Below are 26,006 nucleotides of genomic sequence, written 5' to 3' on the forward strand. Positions count from 1 at the left end.
AACCCTACCTGGCAGTGACTATCAAGTACCACTGGTGGTTGACTGCAGCGACCAGAGAGGGGAAAATGTGGCTTGCCTTTAATTAGTTAAGTAAGGTAAGCAAACCTTTTCAGAAACTTCTCATAAGAGAGGCTTTGGGACACAGGCACTCCTTTTATTTAAAAGAACAGGCAGGTCCTGCCCGCTGCTGAGCAAGGTCACCCAGCAGGGCAGGGAAACTCTTTGGTGGGGCTTTCGAGCCCCCTGTGTGCCCGACCTCAGGTTTAGACTTGCAGCGCTCTGCAGACAAAGGACAGGGGACCCGCAGCCAGCACTCTACAGAGACACCCTGCCCGCTCCACTCTGCAGAGTCCTCTGCGTCCCAAGAGGCTTCTGCACACAATACGGCTTAGAGATGTGTTATCAGGAAAGCACAGAGCCCTGCTGCTGTGGGCAGGGGACTAGGAAGCCCTTTGGAAGGCCAGGGTGAATGTGAGCTAGATGAGAGTCGTGCATTCACTGATTCAGCAAACATTGATGGGCCGTCTGCCATGAGCCAGCCATCTAGACTCAGAGCAGGTGGCAGAGGGGACAAAGCACTCACCTGTGGTCTCAGGTGATGACAAACAGTAGGAAGAGATGAGGCCAGGAGAGGTTTAGATAATGATGGGACGGTGTGGTGGAGGAAGGCCTCCAGGAAGGAAGTGATGTTTTCGTAGAGCCCTTGATGATGTGGCAAAGTGGGTCTCGTGAGCCTGATACTAACCAGGACTCTTGGCCTCCTTAACCAAGAGAAATTGATAAGAGGCCAGACAGGAAATTCAGGAAGGGCTGTATCGGGGCTCCTGTGGCCACAGGAAGGAGCAAAAGCAAGTAACAGGTTCCCCTGATCGCTCCCCGAGGGGGGTTGAGCTGTTTCTTACATGGGGTGAGGGGAGGGGTGTGTCCAGGGGTCAGGCCAGAGGGTGGCTCAGGTGGTCTGCCCACCCTTTTGGTGGTGTTGAGTGCACGGGGCATGCGCAGTGCCCTGCTTTTGCTCCCAGCTCTTCAGAAGTGGCAGTTGGGGTTTTGTGGGGTTTTTTTTTGGTCTTTTTGTATTTTTTGAATCTTGTTGTCCAGAATTTGTCCTAACTGTGCATGCACGAAGTTATTTTTAATCCTTTATAGTTTCTTTGCATTTTGTTTCTCTAGGAGATGTTTGTCCAGGTGCAAGCACTGCAGCAAAGGATCCCAGGTCCCAGCCTGTCTCCAGCTAAGAGGGGAGCTTGCTCCAAGCATGGGACCATCAATGCCAAAGGCCCAGTGGAGAGGATGAGTTAGGAGTGTTGGAGAAGCTCAGGAAAGCCTATGTGCCTGGAGAGGCCAAAGGGCAGAGCTTGGAGAGCCCGGGCTCCTGGAAGGACTCTGGTTTGGCATCCATGTGAGGGAAGGGGTGGAGGAGCTGATGTGGTAGATCCCCGGGTGTGGTGGGGATCGACCTGTGTGCACCAAGTATAGGGGCAGGTTTGTGTGTACAGAGGACCAGTAGGAGGCTACTGAAACCCTGGGCCACCACGACTGCAACCAGGGTGCTGGTGGTGCAGGTGGAGATCAAGGGCAGGGTTTGGGATTGATTTTGAAGGTCGCCTTGGTGGTATTTGTCAATGGCAACAGTAGCCAAAGAACTATATTCAGCCAATCGTGAATTACTTCAGTCTTGTTTTCCCACCTCCGAGCACCTGCTCACATATCTCTCAGTGTCTTTTGCATTTAACACCAGGTGTCCCTCAAGCCCATACATCCCTTCTTTACATCTGTCCTAACTACCCTCCCCAGTCCCTGAAGGAGCATTTGCTCTCAAAGACAGCAACAGGAAACTTAGAACTTAATTCTTTCTTTGCTTTTACCTGAGTGTCATAGCTGGCGCTCCCAAGTGTGGTACAGCTCTCGAAGGACAGAGTCTAGAATGTACTCTTTGGGTGTCCAGCCCAATGGTGAGTGTACGATGGGCCTCCATGTCTACGAGTTGATTGTAAACCTAGGTGGATGGAGAATACTGAGTGGACATGCAGAAAACCAAAAGCAGCCACGAGGGCATATTACCATGTGTTCACATGTTGGCATGTGGGTCACATGAAGTCAAAGATTGGGACAATTCACCAGGGAGTATTAGGGGAAGAACCCATGAAGGTAGCTGGACTTCTACCACCATAAAGTAGCTTTTCAGAAAGGTTACCTACAATTCAATTCCATCAAACTCAAAATAAAATGTTAAGGAAACAGAAATCAGCATACGTAGGGCTGGCAGATATTCACCAAGCTAATGTCTTCAGAGGTCCCCGTTTGAAGGTATGAGAAGGGGCATCCTCCCCTGAGGACTGATCTAGAAGCTGTGAAGCCTTAGTAACCATCTTCACACAGCTTGAGTTACAGGTGTGGTCTGTTTCCACCTTGATTCCTTTAGTGAGTGAAGGGAGGCTTTGGGGCTCAACCACAGTAGAAATCCTTGATCAGGAAGCTTTAGTCCTTTCACTGTTGGCCTTTGAAGATAACTTTGCAGTCTAAGAGAAAGGAATTAAGCTAGTTGGGCACTTCCTGGTTTACACGGATAAGATATTTTTTTTAAAAAATTTACATTTTAATGTGCTATAAGCACCAGGGTTCACAAAGTGGCTTACTATTAGAAGAGAAAAGTATGTTTGAAGAGAGGCTCTATTTCAGACCCCAACTCTACTTTTTTCCCTTTGGGTAACAAGCTTTGCCTATTTTCAGACATTCAAATTTAAGATCTATAATTCTTTGATTTTGAAATTATTTCATCTTTTGAAATTCCTAAAGGAAAAAGATATTACTTTAAAATATAATTTTTACTTTTCACATTTAAAGGTGAAATATCGAAACTCTTTCCTCTGAGGTGGACGAAAATATAAGGAGATGCACTATATAGGTATATGTCATATGTAGTCAATATTTGGTGTCCAAACCAAAGCAATAAAACTAAGGAAGAAGGAGGAGGAGGAAGAAGAAGAAAGAGAAAACGAAAAGGAAAAAAGAAAAAAGATGAAAGAAAAAGAAAGGAATAAAGGAAGGAAGGGAAGAAAGAGGGAAGGAAGGGAAGAAAGAGGGAAGGAAGGGAGAATTTTTAAAAGAAAAGAATATGTACTGGTTAGAAAACAAGAAACACAGCTAGTATTATTCATAGACAAAATTATTTTTGCACAAAGAATATCTTTAAAATTCTAAAGATAAACTTTTAGAATGAATAAGTAAGTCAAGTAAGACTTGTGGATATAAGTTGAGTGTAAAATAATGTGAAATCAATAGTATTTTGATTTACCAGCAACAGAGAGTAGGAACATGAAATTTTTAAAAGATATACTTTACAGTGCCTCAATAATAATCAAATATCTAAGAATAATAAAAGCAATAGTGTAAAACCTTGTGAAAATTAAGAGGGAAACCTCACTAAAATGGAATTGGAAGGCCAGAAGTGGGAGTTCTCACAGACACACAGGTAGACGTCAATTACAGGAAGAATTGTCAATTACAGACCCCAGCGGAAGGATCACCAAAAGGAAAGAATCGCCAATTATGCCCCCCAACAGGAAAAGATGTACATTGCATCTCCTACAAGAAATTGACCAGCCCGGTAACTCAGCCAGGGACAAACCATCATCACCCTGAATTCTCACTTTTATCCAATGGACTTAGTTCAAAATAAGCCCTCCCAGCTTCCTCCTTTTTACTATAAAATAATGTTCCTCTCCTTTGTTTATTAGACCTGCCTGTGGTTTTTACTGTGACTTACTTGTCCTGAATTGCGATTCTCTTTTATTCTCGAATAAACCCATTTTTGCTGGTAAAATAACGGACTTTTATTTTTTAAGATGACAATCTGGATACAGAAACTATGGAACAGAATTGGAAGTGCCTGGAAATTCGGCAACTTACATAAGACGGTCAAATTCCTTGAAAAACCATTTAATAAAACACAAGAAGAATAGTGCTATATTGCTTAAATAAAGTAAATCCATAGTTTAAAACTTCCCAAAAAAGAAAATTCTAGGCTCAGATGACTTCCCTGATAAATCTTTTCAAATATTTAAGAAAGAAATTATACCAAACTTACAAAAACTCAGAATTTGGAACGAGGTAACACTTCCCAACTCATCTATGAGGCCAGAATAAGGCTGACACTAGGGTGACCAACTGTTCTTGTTTTCCTGGGACAGAGAGGGTTTTCCCAAGATGGGAACTCTCAGTGCTAAGACCAAGAAAGTCACAGGTAAGTCAGAATGAGTTGATCACTGCTGATACCAAAACCTGACAAGGAAATTACAAGAAGGGAAAACAAAAGGCCAAGCAAACTTACAAATATTGATGCAAAGATTTTAAACAAAACATTAACAAATTGATTCCAGCGATATATAAAAAGGATAACATATTATAGCCAAGGAGGTTTTATCTTTGGAAAACAAGATCGATTTAACATTCAAAAGTCAATTGGTGTAAGTTACCTCATTCATTGAATAAAAAAGGAAAACAATATGATCACCTCAATAGACGCAGAAGAAGCATAAGATAAAACTTAATATCCATTAATGAAATTTTAAAACACTTCAGTAAACTAGGAGTGAAAAGGAATTTCTTTTATTTGATAACGAGTATCTACCAAAAAGCCACTTTTATTCAACATGGCATTGGAGGTCTTTGCCAGACTATATGGCAAGAAGAGGAAATAAAGTTTATAAATATTAGAAAGTGAGGGGAAAACTGTCCTTATTTGAAGATTACATAATTGTGTACATAGAAAATCCAAAAGCATCTACCAAATATTAGAATTAATAAGTGATCTCAGGGCTTCCCTGGTGGCACAGTGGTTGAGAGTCCGCCTGCCGATGCAGGGGACACGGGTTCGTGCCCCGGTCCGGGAAGGTCCCACATGCCGCGGAGCGGCTGGGCCCGTGAGCCATGGCCGCTGAGCCTGCGCGTCTGGAGCCTGTGCTCCGCAACGGGAGAGGCCACAACAGTGAGAGGCCCGCGTACCGCAAAAATAAATAAATAAATAAGTGATCTCAGCCAGATTATTGGATGTGACATCAATACATAAAACTCAATTGTATTTCTATACACTGGCAGCAAACAAATGGAAACTGAAATTATTTTTAAACCATAGCATTGAAAACATACAACATGTAGGAATAAACTTAATGACAGAAGTACAAGACCCTGAAAACTACAAAGCATTACTACAAGAAATTAAACAAATAGAGAGATATACCATACTCATGAAAGACTTAACATTGTTGAAATTGATCTATGGAGTCACTGAAATCTCCAGCAAAATCTCAGCGGGCCTTTTGATTGGTGGAAATTGGCATATACTGCTTTTGATTTTCCTCTGGATTCCTTCCCTTTCCTTTTTTAAAATCAATTTTATTGAGGTTTAGTTTACGCACTATAAAATGCACCCATCCTAAGTGTTTAGTTCAGTCAGTCTTGAACATCTATGCACCTATACAGTCACCACCAAATCAGGAAATAGGACATTTCCATTATCCTCCCAAAACCCCTGCATACACTAGTCTTGGTCAACCACGTGACCTGCTTTCTGTTTCTATAGATTAGTTTTACCGTTTTTAGGATTTCATTTAAATAAAACCATATAGTATGCATGATCTTGTGTCTGGCTTCTTTCAGCCAACAAAATGTTCTTTTAAATTCATCCATGCTGTTGCATGAATCAGTGGTGTGTTACTTATTATTGATAAATGTTATCCCATGGATTGAATATACCATAATTTGTGTATCCATTCTCCAGTTGATGGACATTTGGATTCTTTCCAGTTTGGGTCTCTTGTGAATAAAGCCATCATGGACATTCATATACAAGTCTTACTGTGGACATACATCTTCATTGCTCTGTGGCAGATTGCTAAGAATGGATTGGTCATATAGCAAATGTATGTTTAACTATAAGAAACTGTCAAAATGTTTTCCAAACTGGTTGGACAATTTTGTATTCCCACCAACAACATTATGAGAGTTCCAGTTATTCCACAGTCTTGTCAAAACTTGGTATCGTCTGTCTTTTCAATTTTAGCTCTTCTAGTAAGTGTGTTGTGGTATCACATTGTGGTTTTAATTTACATTTCCCCAATGACTAATGATATTGAATATCTTTTCACATCCTCACTAGCCATTCATGTATCTTCTATTGTTAAGTGTCCATTTAGATCTTATGCCTATCTTTAAACTGGATTGTTTGTTTTCTTATTATTGATTATAGTAATATAAATACACACAATAGATACATATGCAATTACAGTAAGTCCCCAACATACGAACCTTCAAGTTGCGAACTGTCAAAGATGCAAACGTGCGTTCGCATGTCCAATCACGTAAGTTAGTTCACGTGTCTAGCGTACATTGTCACGTGCGAGCATCCTCTACAAGTGGTTGTGCTTTTGTGTACTTTACTGTACAGTACTGTATAGAGTACAGCAGTACAGTGTCTTTATTTCAAACCCAGGATGTCTGGAAGCAAGCGTAAGAGCAGCGGTATATAGCCGATTGTGTTAGTTGGGTACCTAGGCTAACTTTGTTGGACTTACTAACAAATTGGACTTACGAACGTGCTCTCGGAATGGAACTCGTTCGTATGTAGGGGACTTGCGGTATATTATATTATATTCTCTATATATTCTGGATATAAGTCCTTTGTCAGGTGTATATAGGATGATATTCTCTCCCAGTCTGTGCCTGACCTTTTTAGTTTCTTTATGATGTCTTTTCAAGAGCAGATGTTTTCAATTTCGATGAAGCCAATTCATCAATTTTCTTCTTGTATGATTCATGCTTTTTATGTACTAAGAAAGCTTTGCAAACTCCAGCATAGCAAACCCTTTTTCTTTTAGAAGTTTCACAGTTTTAGCTTTTACATTTAGGTTTATCATACATTTTTGGTTAATTTGGGGGCATGAAGTGGAGAAAGGGTTGAGGTTCATACTTTTCCCATATCCATATGCAGTTTTCGGCACTATTTATTGAAAATATTACCCCTTCCCCCATGAATTACATGGATCCCTTTGTTGAGAATCAGTTTGGCTACATATGAGGGTCTTTCTGCACTCTCCAATGGCTCACTATGGCAACCTGATTTTTAAATTTATATGAAAAATCAAAGGGCCCAGGGGAGCAAGACAATCTTGAAGTAGAAAACACAAGTCAGGGCTTCCCTGATGGCGTGGTGGTTGAAAGCCCGCCTGCCGATGCAGGGGACACAGGTTCGTGCCCCGGTCCGGGAAGATCCCACGTGCCGCGGAGCGGCTGGGCCCGTGAGCCATGGCCGCTGAGCCTGCGCGTCTGGAGCCTGTGCTCCGCAACGGGAGAGGCCACAACAGTGAGAGGCCTGCGTACCGCAAAAAATAAAAATAAAAAAAAAAGAAGACACAAATCAGAGGCCTTAGCATTATAGTAATTAAAATAGTGTAGTGTGGACACAAAAATGAACAAATCAAACAGGAAAACAGAGTCAGAAACAGACTAATACATATTCAGTCTACTGACTTATAATAAGCATTCTATTGCAATTCACTGGGCAGAGGATGGTCTTATCCATGAATAAAGAAAGGTATAGGGAAATAAGTGAACTTTTATGCCTACCTCCCACCATATAGAGAATGAATTCAAGGGGATCTTAGAGCTAAATATGAACCGCAAACATGGAAAAGCTCCAAGAAGGAAACATAGGAGACTATCTTCGTCAATGTTGGATTAACAATGATTTCTTAAATAAGATGTAGGAAGTTCTAACCATAAAAGAAAAGATTGCTACATTAATTTTTATTCAAATTAAGAACTTTTGTTTTGCCCAAAGACATTAGTAAGAGATTAAAAAAGCAAACCAAAGCCTGGAAGAAGTTACCTGTAAAGGCATCCAACCAAACACTCATCTCTAGGGCTTCCCTGGTGGCGCAGTGGTTGAGAGTCTGCCTGCTAATGCAGGGGACACGGGTTCGAGCCCTGGTCTGGGAGGATCCCACATGCCGCGGAGCAACTAGGCCTGTGAGCCACAACTACTGAGCCTGCACGTCTGGAGCCTGTGCTCCGCAACAAGAGAGGCCGCGATAGTGAGGGGCCCGTGCACCGCGATGAAGAGTGGGCCCCGCTTGCCACAACTAGAGAAAGCCCTCGCACAGAAATGAAGACCCAACACAGCAAAAATAAATTAATTAATTAATAAACTCCTACCCCTAACATCTTAAAAAAAAAAAAAGACTCATCTCTAGAGTTTCCACAAATTGATAAGCAAGCACAAACAATCCGATTTAAAAATGGCAGACAACTAGAAGAGGCCCATCCCCAAAGAGGAAATTCAGATGGTCAACAGCCTGTCTCATGGTGGTCAGTGTCACTGACATTTGGGGAAACGCAAATTAGAACCACAGTGAGATACAACGACGCAGCCCCAGACTGGCTGAAAGACTGATAACATCAAGTGTGGGCAAGGACGTAGAGCAGAAGGAACTTTCTTCCGCTGCTGGCAAGGGGGCAAGTTGGTACAAGTGCTTTATAAAATTGCTTAGCAGTTTCTAATGAAGGATGCACATGTCCTATGACCTCACTATCCCACACCTAGACGGGTGCCTAACAGAAATGCACGCATGGGGCACTCACACACATAGACAAGAATGTGTGCAGCGGCAAAACTGGACCCCCCAAATGTACATCAGCTGGGAACTAGAGAAATAAATGACGGTGCATTTATCTGATAGTTCACAGCAATACAGTGAACCATGGCTACACTCAATAACGTGGATAAATTTCACACTCATAATTTTGGGCAAAAGGAATCAGACATGAAAGAGTACATGCTGTACGGTTCTGTTTATGTCAGATTCAAAGATGAGCAAAATTAATATACAAGTGAGCACAGCAGCTACATTTTGGGGGAGGGAGGAGAAAACGAGGAGGCTGGGGGAATGATGCTGGGGGCCAGGGGTTTTCTGAGGTTCTGGTGATGTTCTAGAACAGGGTTTCTCAACCTTGACACTGTTGACATCTTGGTCTGGGCCCTTCTTTGCTGTCATATACGCTGCAGCATTCCTGGCCTCAGCCCACTGGGTGCACGTAGCAAACACCCCCTCCTCCAGCTGTGACAACAAAAAATGTCTCCAAACATTGCCAGCGGTCCCTGGGGATGGGGGCCAAAATTCCCCTGGTTGAGGACCTTTGTTTTATTGCTGGTCTTGGAGGGTTAGGTTAGCGAGCTCACTTTGTGAAAATGCATTGAGCTGTACACGTACGATTCATCAGCTTTTCTGCATGCATATTAAACTTTAAGAGTTTTTTAAATTAAAAAAAAAAAGTCAATGAATAACTAGAAGAGCCAAACCTTTTAGAGCTAGCAGGGACACTAGATGCAGTGCCTTGCAGATAAGGAAGTTAAGATACAGTGGTTCAGAGTTAACCCCACACCGGCTTCCCCTCCCCCACCCTGCCCCCTCCCTCTCAGGCCGACTCGCTCCCCAATACAGCCCAAGTCAGAGCCAAGGCCGATCCCCTGCAGGTACTCGGTTGGACCTCTAGACTCCAAACCCCACTGTGGAAGGGGCTTGGTTGACCTTACACCCGTACTCTGCAAAGAGAATTCTGAAAACCAATAGCTCATGCAAACAGGATATTAGCTTTTGTCAGAAAGATCAAAACGGGCTTGAGGTTTTTCTTCTCAGCCTCAGCCTCCCCTGCCTCTCCCTCCCTGCTTTATCTGCTCGCTTCAGTCGGCATCAGGAAGAGATGGCAGCGGGCGAGACTCAGATCTATGCCAAGGTTTCCAACAAGCTCAAGGGCCGCAGCACCACCTCGCTCCTGGACCCCCTCCTGGGCATGGGCTTCCCGGCACACATCGCGTGAGTACCGCCCTGGCTGGCCATGTGCCCTGGACCCTGAGCTGGCCCCTCTGGGGCCACAAAACTGCAGGTGGCTCAGAGCACTTACTTCCTGTCAAGGGGTGCACCGTGCAGGGCCAGAGACTGGCTCAAAATGAGGCCTTTTCTGCTTTTATAAATGACACGATCTTTGCCTTTTAAAGACAAACTCTGCTGGCTGGTGATGGAGGGACCTTGAAATTTGTGAAAATTGGAAGCAGGGTTTGGAGGGGCCTGGCTGTACCTCCTCTGTGGGCAGCTCAGTGAATCTGAGACAGCTTTTTAGACTCGAATTTGAAAGCCCCAAAGCCGGGTGGGTCTCTGATGCTGGGATCTCTTGAAATACACAAGAATGTAGTTCTAAATATGCAGGGAAACCCCTCGTCCTTAGGGGAGGACTCTCTTGAATGTCTGAGAATGGAGCGAAATGGTTAAGGAACTCCCCGAGCAGGGTGGACATGAGCCTACTTGTCCAAGGAGAAGGGCCACACAGAGACAACTCCACCTTGAAGGTTACCCTCCGGGAGAGGACAGGGTCCCCCAAAACAATGAGCTTGAGACTGACATCAGGTTGCAGCTTCCACAGTGTTCTTAGATCTGGTGCTTTTCACGTGTTTATTCATGTGGGAAATACATTATAAGTCCCCTTAGGTAACCTTGGATTTGGGGTGGGGGGGCAAACTCTCCTTAGACAGATGACAAACCCTTGCCCGGCTGCGTGGAATGACTGAGGCTGGACCCCTTTCCTCCCCAACCCAAATCAGGACTTTGTTGTCATGTTATGCTCATAGTAAATCGGGGGTCTGTGAGACGGGAACAGAACCAGGCGTGTGCAGGGTGCTTGCCGTGGGCCGGGCACCGTCCGTCAGGGGCAGACGGGGACACCGAGGCTGGAGAGGGCAGATTCTGGAGGGGCAGGGCTGGAACCCCACTCCCAGTAACACTCACGCTCGCAACACTCACGCTTTATTATGTGACCGAAGCCACCATCGGAGACATACTCAAAATTCCTTCCAGTTTAAACAGCTGCGTGTTGGAGGTGGAGAAACGTGTTTTAAACGTCTCCCTTAGGCGAGAGCGCCCAGGTAAGGCTCCTGTTAACGTCTCCAAGCAGCCTCATCCCCGCCAGTATCCTCTGAAATAGCAGCGCTGGGCACTGGCCATCTTGGGTGCCTGGTCAACTCCGGCTATTTCCAGGCTGGATTCCCGGATGAATTACCTTCACCAAACTCCATCTGTCCAGTTCAGTCCCCTTCAGTTAAACTCCATTCAGTGTACGTTCATCCCAGTTTCAAGGATGCTTAAGACTTGGTTGGGCCCAGGGAGCTTGTGGTCCAGTTGATCAGGTAGATGGACTCAAGTCCATTGAGATGAGGGGCAAGGTGGCCATATGTGCGGTGGGGAAGTGCAGGAGAGCTGCACGGGCATCCTGCTTGGGTGGTTTGCGGAGGGCTTCCTGGAAGAGAAACCTCTGAGCCGAGCCTGGAAGACCCAGTGCCATTTGCCCCAGGGCATGTTGGCACCGGGCCTAATCTTGGCAGGGAGGCAGGTGTGCAAGCCTGGGACATGGCCCTGCGCAGCCGACTCAAGGGTCCAAGAGCAGGTCCACCTGGCTTGGGAGCAGGTGCGTGGGGAGGGATGGGGATGCAGGATTCAGGTGTGGGTGGACCTCAGGACAGGAGCCCTTGGACTCCGTGCCAGGGACTGGGGGTGGGGGCCAGGGAAGGAAAATGATGGGCTGAGATGCAGGGCGTCTGCGTTTCCAAAACCACAGTGATGCCACGCGGAGGGCAGTGGCCTGGGCGCTGCATCCCACTGTGAGGTCTGGCCGTCCAGTCCCTGGGGGGGACCCCCTAAGGTCCCATGTGCTGCAGGGACACTCCTGTCTCTCTGACATTTTCCAAAGAACAGAAGGCAGGTTCTGAGAGCTCCTCGCGTTCTCCCTCCCCACAGGCTCAAGGCGTTGGCGGCGACTGGAAGGAAGACGGCGGTGGAGGCGTCAGACTGGTAGGTGCGGTGAGGTCTCTGCAGGGTGAGCGCTGGGAAGTGCCCAGGACACTCCAGGGGGCGGGGAACCTCCATGCCACCCACCCAGTACCCAGGGAAAGGAATAAAGAGGCCCCGTTTAAAATGGAAAACAAAAGAGAGAGAACTTTGAACAACGTTTTCTTCACTTAAGAGTCTGATTTAATCCAAATGTGCCTGTCAGCGAAGAGTAATTTCCATGTGATTTGTTGAGTAGACAGGGCAGAGCCAGTCTTGCTGATATGAACGCGAGGTTGCCACCGTCTTCACCTCTGATGGGGCGAGAACTTGCAGGTGGTGCTGAATGCCCCCAAAGGCCTCGCACGTTGCCCCTCAGGGTGCCAGGTGCCTGGGGGCTGGGGGGAGCTCTGGGTTCCAGGAGCTCTGCGGCTCTGCCAGCCTCCTGCTGCTACGGGCCTCGGTTTCTGGCCCTGGGAATCAAAGAGGACACCCCGTTCTCTAAAACTCAGTCCCGCCCGTGTGTGGCCTGATGCCATCATCCTTCCCCTGGTGGGAAGTCCCCTCGTGCTCCGCCCCGGAATAGCTGCAGTGAAAATCGAACAAAAACCCCAGGTCCCGCCAGGCTGGGGTGCCCTCCCCAGAGCAGGATGGCAGACACAGGCACCAGGTCTCTTAGGGCTCAGCGTGTCCTCGGCGGGAACCCCCTCCTCCTCCAACAACTCTAGGCCAAGGGCAAAAATGCCAGCCCTGTATGGGACAAAGGGAAGCACCTGGGACCCTCTGGGCTAGGCTAACCCTAAAGTCAATTGCAGAATTGGAATTAAAAACCAAACCCGCTGCCCTGAGGGTCGTGCTAGTGGTGACTCAGCCAGAAAGCCCAGCAGACCCGCCGGAGAACAGGGAGGTGGTGGGTCCCCGAGATTCTGTGAGAGTGGGCGCAACCGCACTCCTAATCGGGGGCGGGGGGGCTGCAAATCAGGATGCCGTTAACAGCAAAAGGCGGCTTCGAGTGTTGGTGAGAATGAGGGGAAGGTGGTCTCTCGCTTTCTCAGCTGCAATAGCGGTGAATATCAACACTGAGAATGTGTAGCTGCCCCCCAGAAGTTCATGTCCAAGTACATTCCCTGGAGAGACACAGAGGACCTAAAAGGACACGTACAAAAATCTCGATCACAGAGCTGTGAAATTTTAAAAAAAGAAAACAATTTAACTGTCCATCGATGGCATGGGTGGATGAGCTATGTAGATGGTGCACTGTTATACAGACCTTAGAAGGTTCATTCTGACAAACTTCCCCAGATGTATGTGTATCGATGTGGAGAGATTACAAAACCACAGGGTTGAGTAAAAAATGCAAGTTGCTGAATTATTTGAGCAATAGCTTATGATTTATATAAAACACACACAAGTGCTATCTGGATTGGTTACCTAGATGTCTAGAAGAAAACAAAGCAGGTTAAGACTTGAGGTTTCCTCTAGAAAAGGGGAAGTGAGCTACAGTGGAAGGGGTATAGCTTCCTCTATTGGTATTTTCTTTTTATTAAGGAGAAGGTATTTGTGAGTATCTTATGTTTTCTCCAGTGGCTGTACCCTGATTCCTAACTTCAATATTATATCACAAGCACTTCTCTGAGTCATCAAAAATTATTCAAATCCATAATTTCCAATTACTGCATGATAAAGTTACTATCTTTTTTCTCGTTTTTCCTTCTTTCCTATTATAAATAACCGTACAATGAATATGTTATATGAAGTCTTATCTATACTTTTTGCCTCGGATAAATTTCTGGAAGTGGAATTATTAGTTCAAATAATGGGTATTTTAAGGCTATTGACACATCTTAGCAAACTGCTATATGTAAAGGTTGCAGAAATTCATCCTTAAGTCTCACTGCACCTTCGACACAATTAAGCCTAACTTTCACCCTCTCAAAGACATTCTGTTAATTTGACAAGTGAGAAATCAGTGTCTCATGGTTGCCTCAATTTTTTTTTTTTTTTTGCGGTACGCGGGCCTCTCACTGCTGTGGCCTCTCCCGTTGCAGAGCACAGGCTCTGGACGCGCAGGCTCAGCGGCCATGGCTCACGGGCCCAGCTGCTCCGCGGCATGTGGGATCCTCCTGGACCCGGGCACGAACCCGTGTCCCCTACATCGGCAGGCGGACTCTCAACCACTGCGCCGCCAGGGAAGCCCCAATTTTTTTTTTATTATTGGTGAGAATGAACTTGAATTGGGGGCTCTATGTCATTTTTCCTAGTATTCTTTTTCTTAGTATTTAAAATAACTTTCTGAATTGAAAGAAAGTATAGTAGCCACCTAAGTTCTGTCTAGTTCTTTGTGGCTTTGATTTTTACACTTAATTTGAAGTTGGAGATAAAATTAAAGTGTGAGTTTTTTTCCACAAAATTTTCAACCCTAAGGAGATGACTGGCCCACAAACACCATTAGAAGACCAGGTTTTGAGTGTTTCTGTCACCTTTCTCTGCTTTTCTGGGTCTTTGGCCTGGGAATCAGACTAGCCAGGATCTGAGACCTGGCTGGACACTGACCTGCTCTGCGGCCACACTCAGCCCCATGCTCGGCAAGTCCCGCCCGGGCATGGACACCTCTGCTCTGCACGGCCTGCTGTTCTGAGTCGCTGTCACCACTGTCCCGTGTCCTCCATGGGGAAAGACTCTTTTGGCCACGACGCCAGGTAAAAGTGTCCCATTCTCTGTTGCAGGCTGCACTGCCATTGCAATGACCCTTCTCTCGACGACCCCATCCCCCAGGAGTACGCCCTTTTCCTCTGTCCCACGGGACCCCTGCTGGACAAACTTCAAGAGTTCTGGAGAGAGAGCAGGCGTCAGTGCGCAAAGAACAGAGCCCATGAGGTCTTCCCTCACATAACGCTCTGTGACTTCTTCACGGTGAGTCGGTCCAAGGAGTTTTTCATGCTCATTAACACAGCAGCTGAGTCATTTTCTGCCATAACTAGGTGGTGATGGGTCAAAATTGAGGGGTTTCCTTTCACAGGGTGGCCCACAATGGTGGTGTTACCCAGACTCTTTGTGTGAGATATTCTTTACTTTCCTCCTCATCTTCATCTGGTCAACTTCTATTCATCCTTCAGAACCCAACTCATTTATCCCCTCCCTTTTTGAGTCTTCCCCAGCTCCCCAGGCAGAAGAGGTTGCTGCCCTTTGTGCTCCCACCATCCTCTTGTTTCTAAGTCTAGTGGCCCTCTTTCCCTGTTGCATGGCCATGTGTCTGGTTCAGCTCTGCATCCCTCACTGGACTGAACCACTCAAGTGAGGGAGGATAATTCACTTACCATTGCCCCCCAGAGACCAGCACCATGCCTCACACAGGTGTGTGATGGATCAACTAAAGGACGGGCTGGCCAGCCACAGATGTAGGACTTCTCCCTGCCTGGGGGACCAGTTCTCTGATTCAAAAGATGTTCAGAGAGCCAGCTGCAGCTCCCAGGATGGGGTCCTGGGAAGGTGAGAAGGACCTGGGATGCTCAAAAGACAAGAGGGAGGCATGAGAGTGAGAGAAGGAGGGGCAGACACCACTGTGGCTCCCGACCAGAGGAAAGTACTGAGGGCACACCCTGGCCCCACCCGGCTCTACTGCCAGCAAACTCTAAGGGTCCCACCGGGGCCCAAGGAGCCCTCTGTTCCAGGCTCCTTTGCGCTGCATGGAAAGGGGGATGCAAACCTGTGCAGGAAGGCTTCCAGAAGATGCCCAGGAGAAGCAGCATCTTCCAAAGCCCTTGACAATCATCCTCATTTGCCAGGGCCAGTGGGGAGGGATTCCCAGGTTCTGAAACCAGGAAAGTCCCAGGCAAACCAGGGTGAGTTCGTCACCCTATGTGCACATTGATGGCATGTGTGACAGGCTCCTTCCTGGCTTGTCCTAGGAGCTCATCAGGGAAAGGAGAGGCAGTGAAGCCAGCAACGAACATGACCTTAGAAATGGACACACCGGGTCCTGACAGCCAGCGAGCTGACCGGGGCCCCCAACTCTTCCTCCCAGCCTGTCGAGGCATGTCCATTTGTGCACGCACACACGCATACACAGACACACAGAGACACACACAGCATCTCACACAGACACACCACACACACACACACACATGTCACACACACAGATATGCACACAGAGACACACACAGCATGACACACAGACACACCATACACACACACACACACACCATGTCACACACACAGATATACACACAGATACACAGAGACACACACAGCATCTCACACAGACACACAGACACACCACACGCACACACCATGTCACACACACAGATATGCACACAGAGACACACACAGCATGACACACAGACACACCACACACACACACACACCATGTCACACACACAGATATACACACAGAGACACACACAGCATGACACACACACACACCATGTCACAAACACAGATATACACACAGATACACAGAGACACACACAGCGTGACACAGACACACCATACACGTAGATACACACACACACATTTCCCTCCTCTCGAGGTAGCTGCCCCCTCACGCCCGACCCACGTCCCACCCTGCCCTGGTGGCTGAGCGCCCCTGTGCAGCACAGGAGTGTAATAGGGATTCACCCTTGCCTTTGATTCTGTAAAATAATGTTCAACCACCGCATAGCGCCGTCATCCACAGGTCGGTGTGTAACGCGGCCCCTTGCTCCCAGATCACACGAGGTGAGTGCCCTCCAGGCACCATGAGGTGAGTGCCCTCCAGGCACCATGAGGTGAGTGCCCTCCAGGCACCACGAGCTTCCCAGGCCCTACGAGGACTGCAAAGATACAACAGAAAGGGTTGAATTCAGCGCGCTCCTGGTTAGCAGGGGGGCTGAGGGTGCACATTACCAGCGATGATAAGGTTCATAGCTCAGAGAGTAAAGAGGGCTGTGGGGAGCCCAGAGGGAGCCCGCTGCTGGGGAGAGCGGGATTTGGCCGGCTCCCCGAAGGGGGTCGCTCTGTCAGGGTTCCACTGGGGTCCCACACGGGCGCGTGGAGTCTTTCCCACTGAGCAAGGAGCCAAGGGCTGTGTGGCCAGAGGGCAGGTGAGTGGGTGACAGCAGGGTTGAGGGGGAGCTTGTGAGCCAAGACCACGTCAGAGGAGACCCCGTTGGGGGCAAGGATGGCTCGGTCACTGGCCGAGTGTGTGGCCTGCTGCCGGGTCTGAAGGTCAGCAGCTGAGGGGTAGGCTACAACCCTCCTCGGTAGGGTAGATTCTGAGCGGTGCGCCCCGGGGCTGCCTTGGTGTCTACAGGAAACCTCCAGAAGCCAGTGATGCAGCGCTGAGCCCAGCTGTGGGCCACAGGACCGGAGGACGGGGCTCAGGATGTGATGCGGGGTTGGGTCAACTCAACATGGAGTGAGGCACATGTTTAGAGGGACAAGGGATGTTTGACCTGGGCACTCAAAGGCTATTCTATTCCCAAAAGAGCTGGACCTGAATTCTGTAAGAAACTGGGGACCAGCTACAGAACGGATCCATCACCCCAAACGCCAGGACTAGTTAAGTTATGTTACAGCATCGTGGACAGAAAGGAGGCTCCCGAGGCTGCCTGACTTTTATTAGCTAAGGTAACAGGTGACGTCCTGTCTCTGTCCCTCAGTGCGAGGACCAGAAGCTGGAGTGTCTGTACGAAGCGCTGAAGAGAGCCGGGGACAGGACCCTGGGCGCCTTCCCCCCGGCCGTGCCTCTGGTGCTCCATTCTTCCGTCAGCTACCTGGGCTTCTTCGTGAACGACAGCACCGCAGACATCATCCAGGAATTTGCTGTGATGTTCGCCACGGAAGCGTCCATCTTAGCAGGTAGGCAGCCCCAGGCAGAAGCACACGCAGGGCCCGGTTAATAGAAAGTGGTCCCTTTGTGCCTGGGGCTGAGCCCGCCACACTCGGATGCGATGGGCAGACCCCAGGGCCGCAAGAGTGAGGCTGTTTCCCCGATGCAGCGACGGTCATCCTACGGGCTGGCCGGGCACAGGGCTGTCTGCACCCTCACCAGGTCACTTCCACACCCACCTGGCCCTTTACAGCCAGCAGCTATGACACAGCCTTAACCTGAGACTGAACGATTAGCTAGAACCTCCGTAACGGGCCAGGATGTCCTTCAAAAATGTAAGCTTAGTCAGACAGAGAAAGACAAGTATCATATGACATCACTTACACGTGGAAAAAAAAATGGTACAGATGAACCTATTTACAAAACAGAGTCACAGATGTAGAAAACAAACTTACGGTTACCAAGGAGGAAAGGGGTGCGAGGGATAAATTGGGAGATTGGGACTGACATAGCCACACTACTATACACAAAATAGATGACTAATAAGAACCTGCTGTATAGCACAGGGAACTCTACTCAGTACACTGTAATGACCTATATGGGAATAGAATCTAAAAAAGAGTGGATATATGTATACGTATAATGGATTCACTTTGCTGTACAGCAGAAACTAACACAACATTGTACATCAATTATACTCCAATAAAAATTAATTAAAAACAAAACAGAGTGAGCGCATAGAAAGACTCAGAACTAGCAGACGGCTCTTCTCTGAGTGGGAATAGCCTTGTCTGCATCGATGTGCTTTTTCAAAACACTCAGCCGTGTTCCGGCTGCTGGGAAACTGTCCCAGGAGGGACGGTGTGTGGTCACATGATGACAGGGGATCGTAGGCTGGGGCACCTCCCCCAGCCCCACGCCCACCAGAGGCAGGCCTCCTCACCAGGCCAGCGCTGTATGTAGAACACAAGTCCTAGCTGATTCATTTTAACGTTCTAGGTATGAGCGTAGTCTTGTCTCCTTGGCCTCTTGGGGGGAAAATTATCTAGACTCACTTTGCAAATCAACCAAATTCACTTTCCTCAGACACCAGCCCCGGTCTGGAGACTGAGGTTCCGGCTGGGGTTTACTGGGAAGAATTCCAGACTTGACCTCAGGTGTGAATTTTCCCTCGTCTCTGGTTGGTGATGTGACCTGAATCATGTCCTCTGACCCCTGAGTCGTTTGCTTTCTCTGCAAATGACTGGGGCTCTCGTCCTTTAAACAGTGCGGTATGTTTGGGGAACTTCCCCGTGGTCCTGGTACTCAGAGGTGCTCCACACAGCTGTGCTTTGCTGAGTCTGAAACTCGAAGAGGCCGCGGCACCCTGGTAGCAGGACCCCTCCCTGCCCCCTGCAGACATGTATGAACGCAGGTGCCGGTCACATGAATAATTTCCTTAGACCCAGATCTCCATTTGGAGGCTCGCTTGTCGAGTCTGGGGTCATATTTGCAGCTAATGATAACCTCACCCCATGTCCTTGCGGACTGCCTCCCTTATGTAAACGTGAGTTCAGGGGATGGTTCTTGAATCTCCTTGTCTCTAGAAGGACGACGGACATGGCTCCTGTCCTGATGCAGTGTATCAGCCGCTTGCCTCCGAGCAGGCCTAGTACCTCACTTACTCCCATGCCCCCCAAAAGTAGCTCTTAATGACCACTCATTTAAAAATAGAGTGACCGAGGGCTGTGCAGGGTAAAGTGCCTGCCCAAGGTCACTGTCATGGGTTGAAAAGTGTCCCCTAAAATTCAAGTCCACCAAAACCTCAGAAAAGGACCTTATTTGGAAATAGGGTCTCTATTAGATGTAATTAGTTGAGGTCACACTGGAGTAGGACAGGCCCTAAGTCCGGTGTCCTTGTATGACGAGAAGACACAGAGACACAGAGGAGAGGCCATGTGACCACGGAGGCAGGCATTGAAGGGATGTGGCCACAAGCAAAGGAATGCTGGGGCCACAGGAGCTGGAGGAGGCCGGGAGGGACCCTCCCCGGCAGCCTTCAGCGGGGGGCACTGCCCTGCAACACCTTGGTTTTGGACTTGCAGCCTCCAGACGCATGAGAACAAATTTCTGTTGTTCTAGGCCACCCAGGGTGTGGCCATCTGTGACAACAGAGTCCCCAAGCCAGTGGGTGGTGGACCTGGCATTAGAGCCCGGCCACGTCCTGCTTCACGCCTCCTGGGCTTCGTGCTGACCCGCTCCGCACCCCGGGAAACGGGCTTTGACCTCACGTCCATCGCCCACCCCTTAGCAGGCTCCGCCCTGCCCTCCACGGCCGGCACCCTGGGCCTGACCCTGTTGGATCGGGAGGCACCAGGCACAGCTCAGCCAGCGAGCGTGATCCTGGCCAGCTCACGGTCCCCAGGGGCATGGGCCACACAGAGAAATAGACAAGCGCCCATTCAGATCAGGTGACTCAGTGATCTCTCTGACCATGACCTCAGCGGGCCTTTCCCAGGCCACGCTGACTCATCCACGGCAGGGCCGTCCCCCCCACCTCGTCTGGAACACCCGAGAAAAGGAATTTCCCCGCCACCCACATGCTCTCTTGCTTCGAGCTCCTCTCCCCCGCAGCTCAGGGCCTGGAGACCTCGCCGGTATCTCTTTTGCTACCAAAGGCTCAGATAGAGGACGAGAGACATCAATGGGGTTTTGCCAAGTCTGGACTCCAGGAAGTGGGTGCATCACCCTTGACGTTTTTCAGGGGGAAGACGGATCCTGTGTGTTGCTAAGTGTTGCCTGTGAGAAAGGTAGCAGGTAACTAAGATTTACTGAAAGTTTCCCGGGGACCTTACGGTTAAGAGGTCGGTTTCCCAGGACAGCCCGTCCAATCCTCAAGTTGTTGCTGTCGAAACTGAAGCTGAGTCAGACCAGGATGGTCCCCAAAGTCAGTTGCCAAACGGGGAAGCTGGGTCTAAAGTCAGGTCTATCCGATTCCAGAGTCTGTGCAGTTCCACTAGTCACCACCTCCCCGGAACAAAGCTGCTTTGTGACCTGGCTGAAACCGGATCCTGGCTGCTTCGGGGACGCTGCTGCCCACTAACCTGAGGGCCCTGGGATGGGGGCCAGGAGGACTGGGGCCATGAGGGCAGAGGTCACTCCAAAAGACCAGGGCCTGGTGGCGCAGGGGTTGAGAGTCCGCCTGCCGATGCAGGGGATGCGGGTTCGTGCCCCGGTCCGGGAAGATCCCACATGCCGCGGAGCGGCTGGGCCCGTGAGCCATGGCCGCTGAGCCTGCGCGTCTGGAGCCTGTGCTCTGCAACGGGAGAGGCCACAACAGTGAGAGGCCCGCGTAAAAAAAAAAAAAAAAAAAAGACCAGGGCCTTGGCCGCTCCAAGGGCTTCCTGCTTCACCAAAGTCAGCAGAATATTAAAGGCACTGCGATGCCTGATGGAATCGCATTGCTTAGGGCATTTTCTTCCAGAGACTCCGCAGTTGACTGGAGCGTGAGCCCACCCGTTCAGGCCACTGTGTCACATGCACACCCCGGGGGATGAAGGAGATTTGAATCAGTTGTCGGGGCAATTAGCTTGCAAATTGATGGGCCACAAACAGCCGCCCCCAAAACCTGTGTCTCTATACCCTCTGCTTTCCTGCTTCTTCGTAGAATCTGCTAGTACCCGGCCACCTCCTTAACGAGGTGACCTCTGTGTGGTGGCCCGTCTGGGCCAACTCCTTGCCCTGGCTGGGGAGCGCTGGTGTGGGGAGGGGAGTGGGCAGAGGCAGGAGGTGCGTGTGTAAAGGCGTTTGCACCTCCAGCCCAGGCTCGTGGCCGCCCCGGATGCGGAGACCCCGGGCGTGCATTGCGGACGTCCGGGTCAAGGTGCCTCGTTTGCGTGATTTCACAGACTGCACCGTGAAGCCCTGCACCAAGCAGCTGCATCTCACCCTGGCCCACAAGTTCTATCCCCACCACCAGAGGACGCTGGAGCAGCTGGCCAGAGCCGTCCACCCCGGCCACGGCTGCCAGTGGACGGCCGCACTCTACTCCCGGGACATGCGCTTTGTACACTACCAGGTGAGTGAATGCAGGCGGACGGCTGGACTGGACCCCGCCATGGGAATAGGTGAACGCTGCCCTCCTGACGGAGCCCTGACCCGCAGGAGCCCTCGGATGGAGGTATTTCAGCAGAAGGACGAACTTCTATCCCTTGTCTAAAATCATTCTGTGGCCTGCGTTTGGGAATTAACATTCTTTTGTATATATGAGTCGCAGACACAGAAATTTGGGGAAAAAGTGGAAACATTTCTGGTATTAAAAATGGACGGTTGCAAAGATTTATGAATACATTGTGCTGCTTGCTAATTTGTTTAGATAATGATTTGAGTGAAGCCTCGGTTCAAGACTCCCTCCCCACGGGATTGGTTGCTTTAGATAGAAAGCTTGTTACGCTCCTTTCAGACCCATGGAACAAGTATGAATGAATCCACCGTGTTCTGTGGTGTGGGAGAAGCTGTAAATAACCTCATTCCAAGGGGGCCAGATGTGAACATCTGGTTATGCTTTGAGATTTTCATATAAGAAATAAGTAAACAGAGATAAATAGGTAGGTAGATAGTAGACTGATAAAATAGGTAGATAGATGATAGAGATAGCTAGATAGATGATAGATAGGTAGATAGATAAATTGATAGGTAGATAAGAGGTAGATAGATAATAGATTAGCTAGATAGGTGATTGATAGATACAGATAGGTAAATAGATGATAGATAGATGATTGATATGTATAGATAGATGATAGATAGAGAGATAATAGATAGATGATAGATAGATAATAACTAGAGAGACAGACGATAGATAGATACCAAAATGCATTTCTGAATGTATCTGAACAAGTGTATACTTCCTTTTGTCATAGTCTACTGTCATCAGACAGAGGCTTGGATGTGTCTTGGAGACACAGAACCCATCCTTGCTTGAGACGTGAAGACACTTTCCTCCATTCTAGACCCTGAGGGTCCTGTTCCAGTACAAGCCGCAGAACATGGATGAGCTGACCCTCAGCCCCGGTGACTACATCTTCGTGGACCCCACGCAGCAGGAGGAAGCCAGCGAGGGCTGGGTGTTTGGGATCTCGCAGCAGACCGGCTGCCGGGGCTTCCTGCCCGAGAACTACACGGAGCGAGCTAGCGAGTGTGACACCTGGGTGAAGCACAGGTGAGCGCCGCTCTGCCCCCGCAGCCCAGACGCCTCTCTCAGACTTAGTGTCTGAGAGCGTCTTTTTGGAAACAGTGGCCACGGTGCTTGTATGCTTCTAGACAGTTCCATTGTTGGTAAAAATTGCCTTCTCCGTGCTGGCAACATTATCCCTGAAGGTATACGGTAAATATCTTGGTTGATTTGTGGTTTTCCACTGAAAACATTCAGAAAACATCAATTACTCTACAAAACTTTTCTGAGATCATAATCCCAAAAGGACTACAAAATACCACTTCCTTATTATGAGCATAACAAATTATAGAAGCATACAAGCTCCGTAGAAGAGATAATTCAATTAAAGGTAAGCCAGTGAAATAAATTATGATACATCCATACAATAGAATACTGGAGGTTTTTAAAAATGATCACAGGGAAGTATTTTATGTACTGATATAAAAAAATCCAAGAGAAGTTGCAGAACAATGTGTATAGGATAGTACTAACTGTGGCGAACAGATGCATTAAAACATTACCATCTGTACTTCTATCTGCACAATATGTATTTATATGCACGTTCATATGTAATAGTTCCCTGGAAGGGAAGATGTCTATAAACGTCTAACAGTGGCTACCTGCAGGATTGAGGGTGGGAGTTGGGAGAATGGAATAGGAATGGGAGGGAGACGTTTCACCCTCTACCACTGCATAATTTTTAACTTTGTGAACCATAGAAATGCATTACTTATTCAATATCTAAATTAATCAATTTTAAGTTTAAAGAAAAGAATATAAGGAAACTGGGTCAAAGGGAGAATAAAGGGAGAGAAGTCAGACAAACCCAGGGCCAAGCTCTGTGCACACCATGCACGCTGTGGGCCCCAGGCTCCGAGCTCTCCCACACCCAACGTGGAAAGGGATATGGCTTCCACGAAAAGATCACAGCCATCCCGGGTGTGGGTAGACCAGTCGTCCCGGAGAAGCACAGTTTTGCAGGTGTGGACATGGCCATGTGTCCAGTGGCCACAACAAAATCACAGGACATTGGTGTCACGAGGGACTGCAGAGATAATCAGGTCCATCGTCATCCCTGAGAGCTGAGAACACTTGGGCCCAGGGAGGTGGAGGGGCCAGATGACATCACGCAATCAGGGAAGCACTTGGTTCCTTTTAGAACCAGCTCAGACCATCACCCGGTCCAATGAACCATTTAAGGAGTAACAAGGGAGAAGATGCCAGTTCCACCCCAACTGAGCATCTGAGGTCCAGGTGGTGTGGGCTCCCGTCTGGTCCCTGTCCTCTAGCAAGTCCTCCAATCCTTGCTCAGGACGAGAGAGCATCACTGTCGCCAGGCAGTCGGCAAACTGGATGTTTCTAGAACTATGCAGCTAAGATTCTGGAGAAAATGAGTTTGTGGCTATCGCATCTTTCACCTCACAGTTAATCTAGTATTAGTCACCTGTCACCAAAGTAACGGTTCCAGCTTTTAAGCTGAACATTTCTGGGACTATTCCTTCTAGAAACAAGTTTCCCCTAGGAATTGATAAGTATTAACAAGAATTATAGCAAAAGAAGAGAAAACTAAGTACTGGGCTGGGCTGTGGGGTGTCTGATTGGCCGTGTTTTGGAAGCACCCCAGCTGTGCTGGGGAAGAAGTAAGACAAACTGTGACATGTGATTATGGGTCAGAAGGACAGAGAGCCAGCACTGTTGTCGGACTCAGCTGTCCTGGCTAAGTCTTTTAAAATGGCCCAAAGTGTACTTTACTAAACTTCAAACTTTCAAATTCAGAAAATGGCCCTAGAATGTCTGGACACCTTACTAATTGGTTGAGCAGAAATGCCGTCCGATGATACTGTCCAAGGCTACTTTAGCTGTGGGCAGACAAACTGTTGTTTATAGACAGTGGATAAATATCTCTGACAGTGTCAGCACAGAATTCACACCTGGGACGTGCAACCCAAGCAGGAAAAATTATTGGCCTTACATCAGTGACCCACCACCAGTGCGACAATTCAGCCTTTGTGCCAATGGTTCAGGGTCTCTGGATTTACTCAGCAACAAAATGACCCCATAAGATTTGCCTGTTACTTTGAAGAAAAAGATCAGAGGTGACCACTGTGATATTGATGGAACATAGTCATGCATCACAGCAGTTTTCAACCCTCCACGGACAAGAATGTATGTATAGCATAATCTCGAACAAGGAGCCATGAACGTTAGAGCTTAGAGGACACTTTGTCCTCTTTGAGCCAAGATGAGAGAACCAACCCTGGAGCAATACATGCTCAGCAACTTTCCAAAGCCACAGTGCAAGCTCCAGGTAAGTAGCTCAGACATAATAGAGATTGTCATCCGCATTGTGTCCCCCAAATCCGTACGTTGACGTCTGAAGCCCCAGCACCTCACAATGTGATTGTATTTAGAGATGGGTCTTTAAAGAGGTGACTAAGGTAAGATGAGGTCACAGGGCCCTAATCCAATTTGCCTGGTGTCCTTATAAGAAGAGGAGATCCGGATGCAGACACACACAGAAGGATGATCATGTGAGGACACAGGGAGGAGACGGCCGTGTACACACCAAGGAGAGAGGCCTCTGGAGGAACTAACCCCGCCCATACCTCGATCTTGGACTCAGCCCCCAGACTGTATGAGAATAAGTATCTGTTACTTTAGCGGCCCTGTCCATGGTACCTCGCTACGGCATCCCTAGCAGACACAGTCCACACAACCCCACAGACGGCAGCTGTGCCCCTTTTAAAAGCCAGGGAGAATTCAAATACATCTATTTCTATGGTGTAAGTTAAGCAGTAAGTGGGTCTCCGACGTTTCAGAAAAAAACAGAAGTATTAAAATGCTACGTTCTTTCCTTTCTCTTCTCATCACCAACATCCCCGTCATAATCAAGGTTGTATTTCATTTGAAAGAGTAGCAAAAAAAAAAAATTCAATTTTTCTCTCCAGCTGTAAGCTTCACAGATGTTATTTATAGATAAGGAGGCTTCACTCTCTGCCCCGAGGGCCGGGAGCAGGGTGCGGGAGGGCCACACCTCGCCCTCAGGAAGGGGAAACCCACCAGCATTTCCTGTGTCAACAGGAGACTCTGCAAATACTGAGAGCGTGCTCACTAGAAGAGGGAAATGTCAATGGTC

At 48.3% G+C, this 26,006-nt stretch overlaps 1 protein-coding gene across 1 annotated transcript in view; it reads left to right on the top strand.

The window, feature by feature from the left end:
* The first annotated feature begins 9,753 nt into the window (after window positions 1–9,753).
* UBASH3A (ubiquitin associated and SH3 domain containing A) overlaps window positions 9,754–26,006 on the top strand; it is a 40,219-nt gene continuing 23,966 nt past the window's right edge. The window contains exons 1-6 of the mRNA XM_067737320.1: window positions 9,754–9,869; window positions 11,841–11,894; window positions 14,597–14,783; window positions 17,510–17,708; window positions 21,567–21,736; window positions 22,668–22,876. Coding sequence (XP_067593421.1) covers window positions 9,757–9,869; window positions 11,841–11,894; window positions 14,597–14,783; window positions 17,510–17,708; window positions 21,567–21,736; window positions 22,668–22,876 — 932 coding nt within the window. The 5' untranslated portion in view covers window positions 9,754–9,756. The remainder of the gene's footprint in view (window positions 9,870–11,840; window positions 11,895–14,596; window positions 14,784–17,509; window positions 17,709–21,566; window positions 21,737–22,667; window positions 22,877–26,006) is intronic.

This window comes from Pseudorca crassidens, chromosome 5, assembly GCF_039906515.1.
Source record: "Pseudorca crassidens isolate mPseCra1 chromosome 5, mPseCra1.hap1, whole genome shotgun sequence".
In the NCBI taxonomy this organism is placed as follows: Eukaryota; Metazoa; Chordata; class Mammalia; order Artiodactyla; family Delphinidae; genus Pseudorca; species Pseudorca crassidens.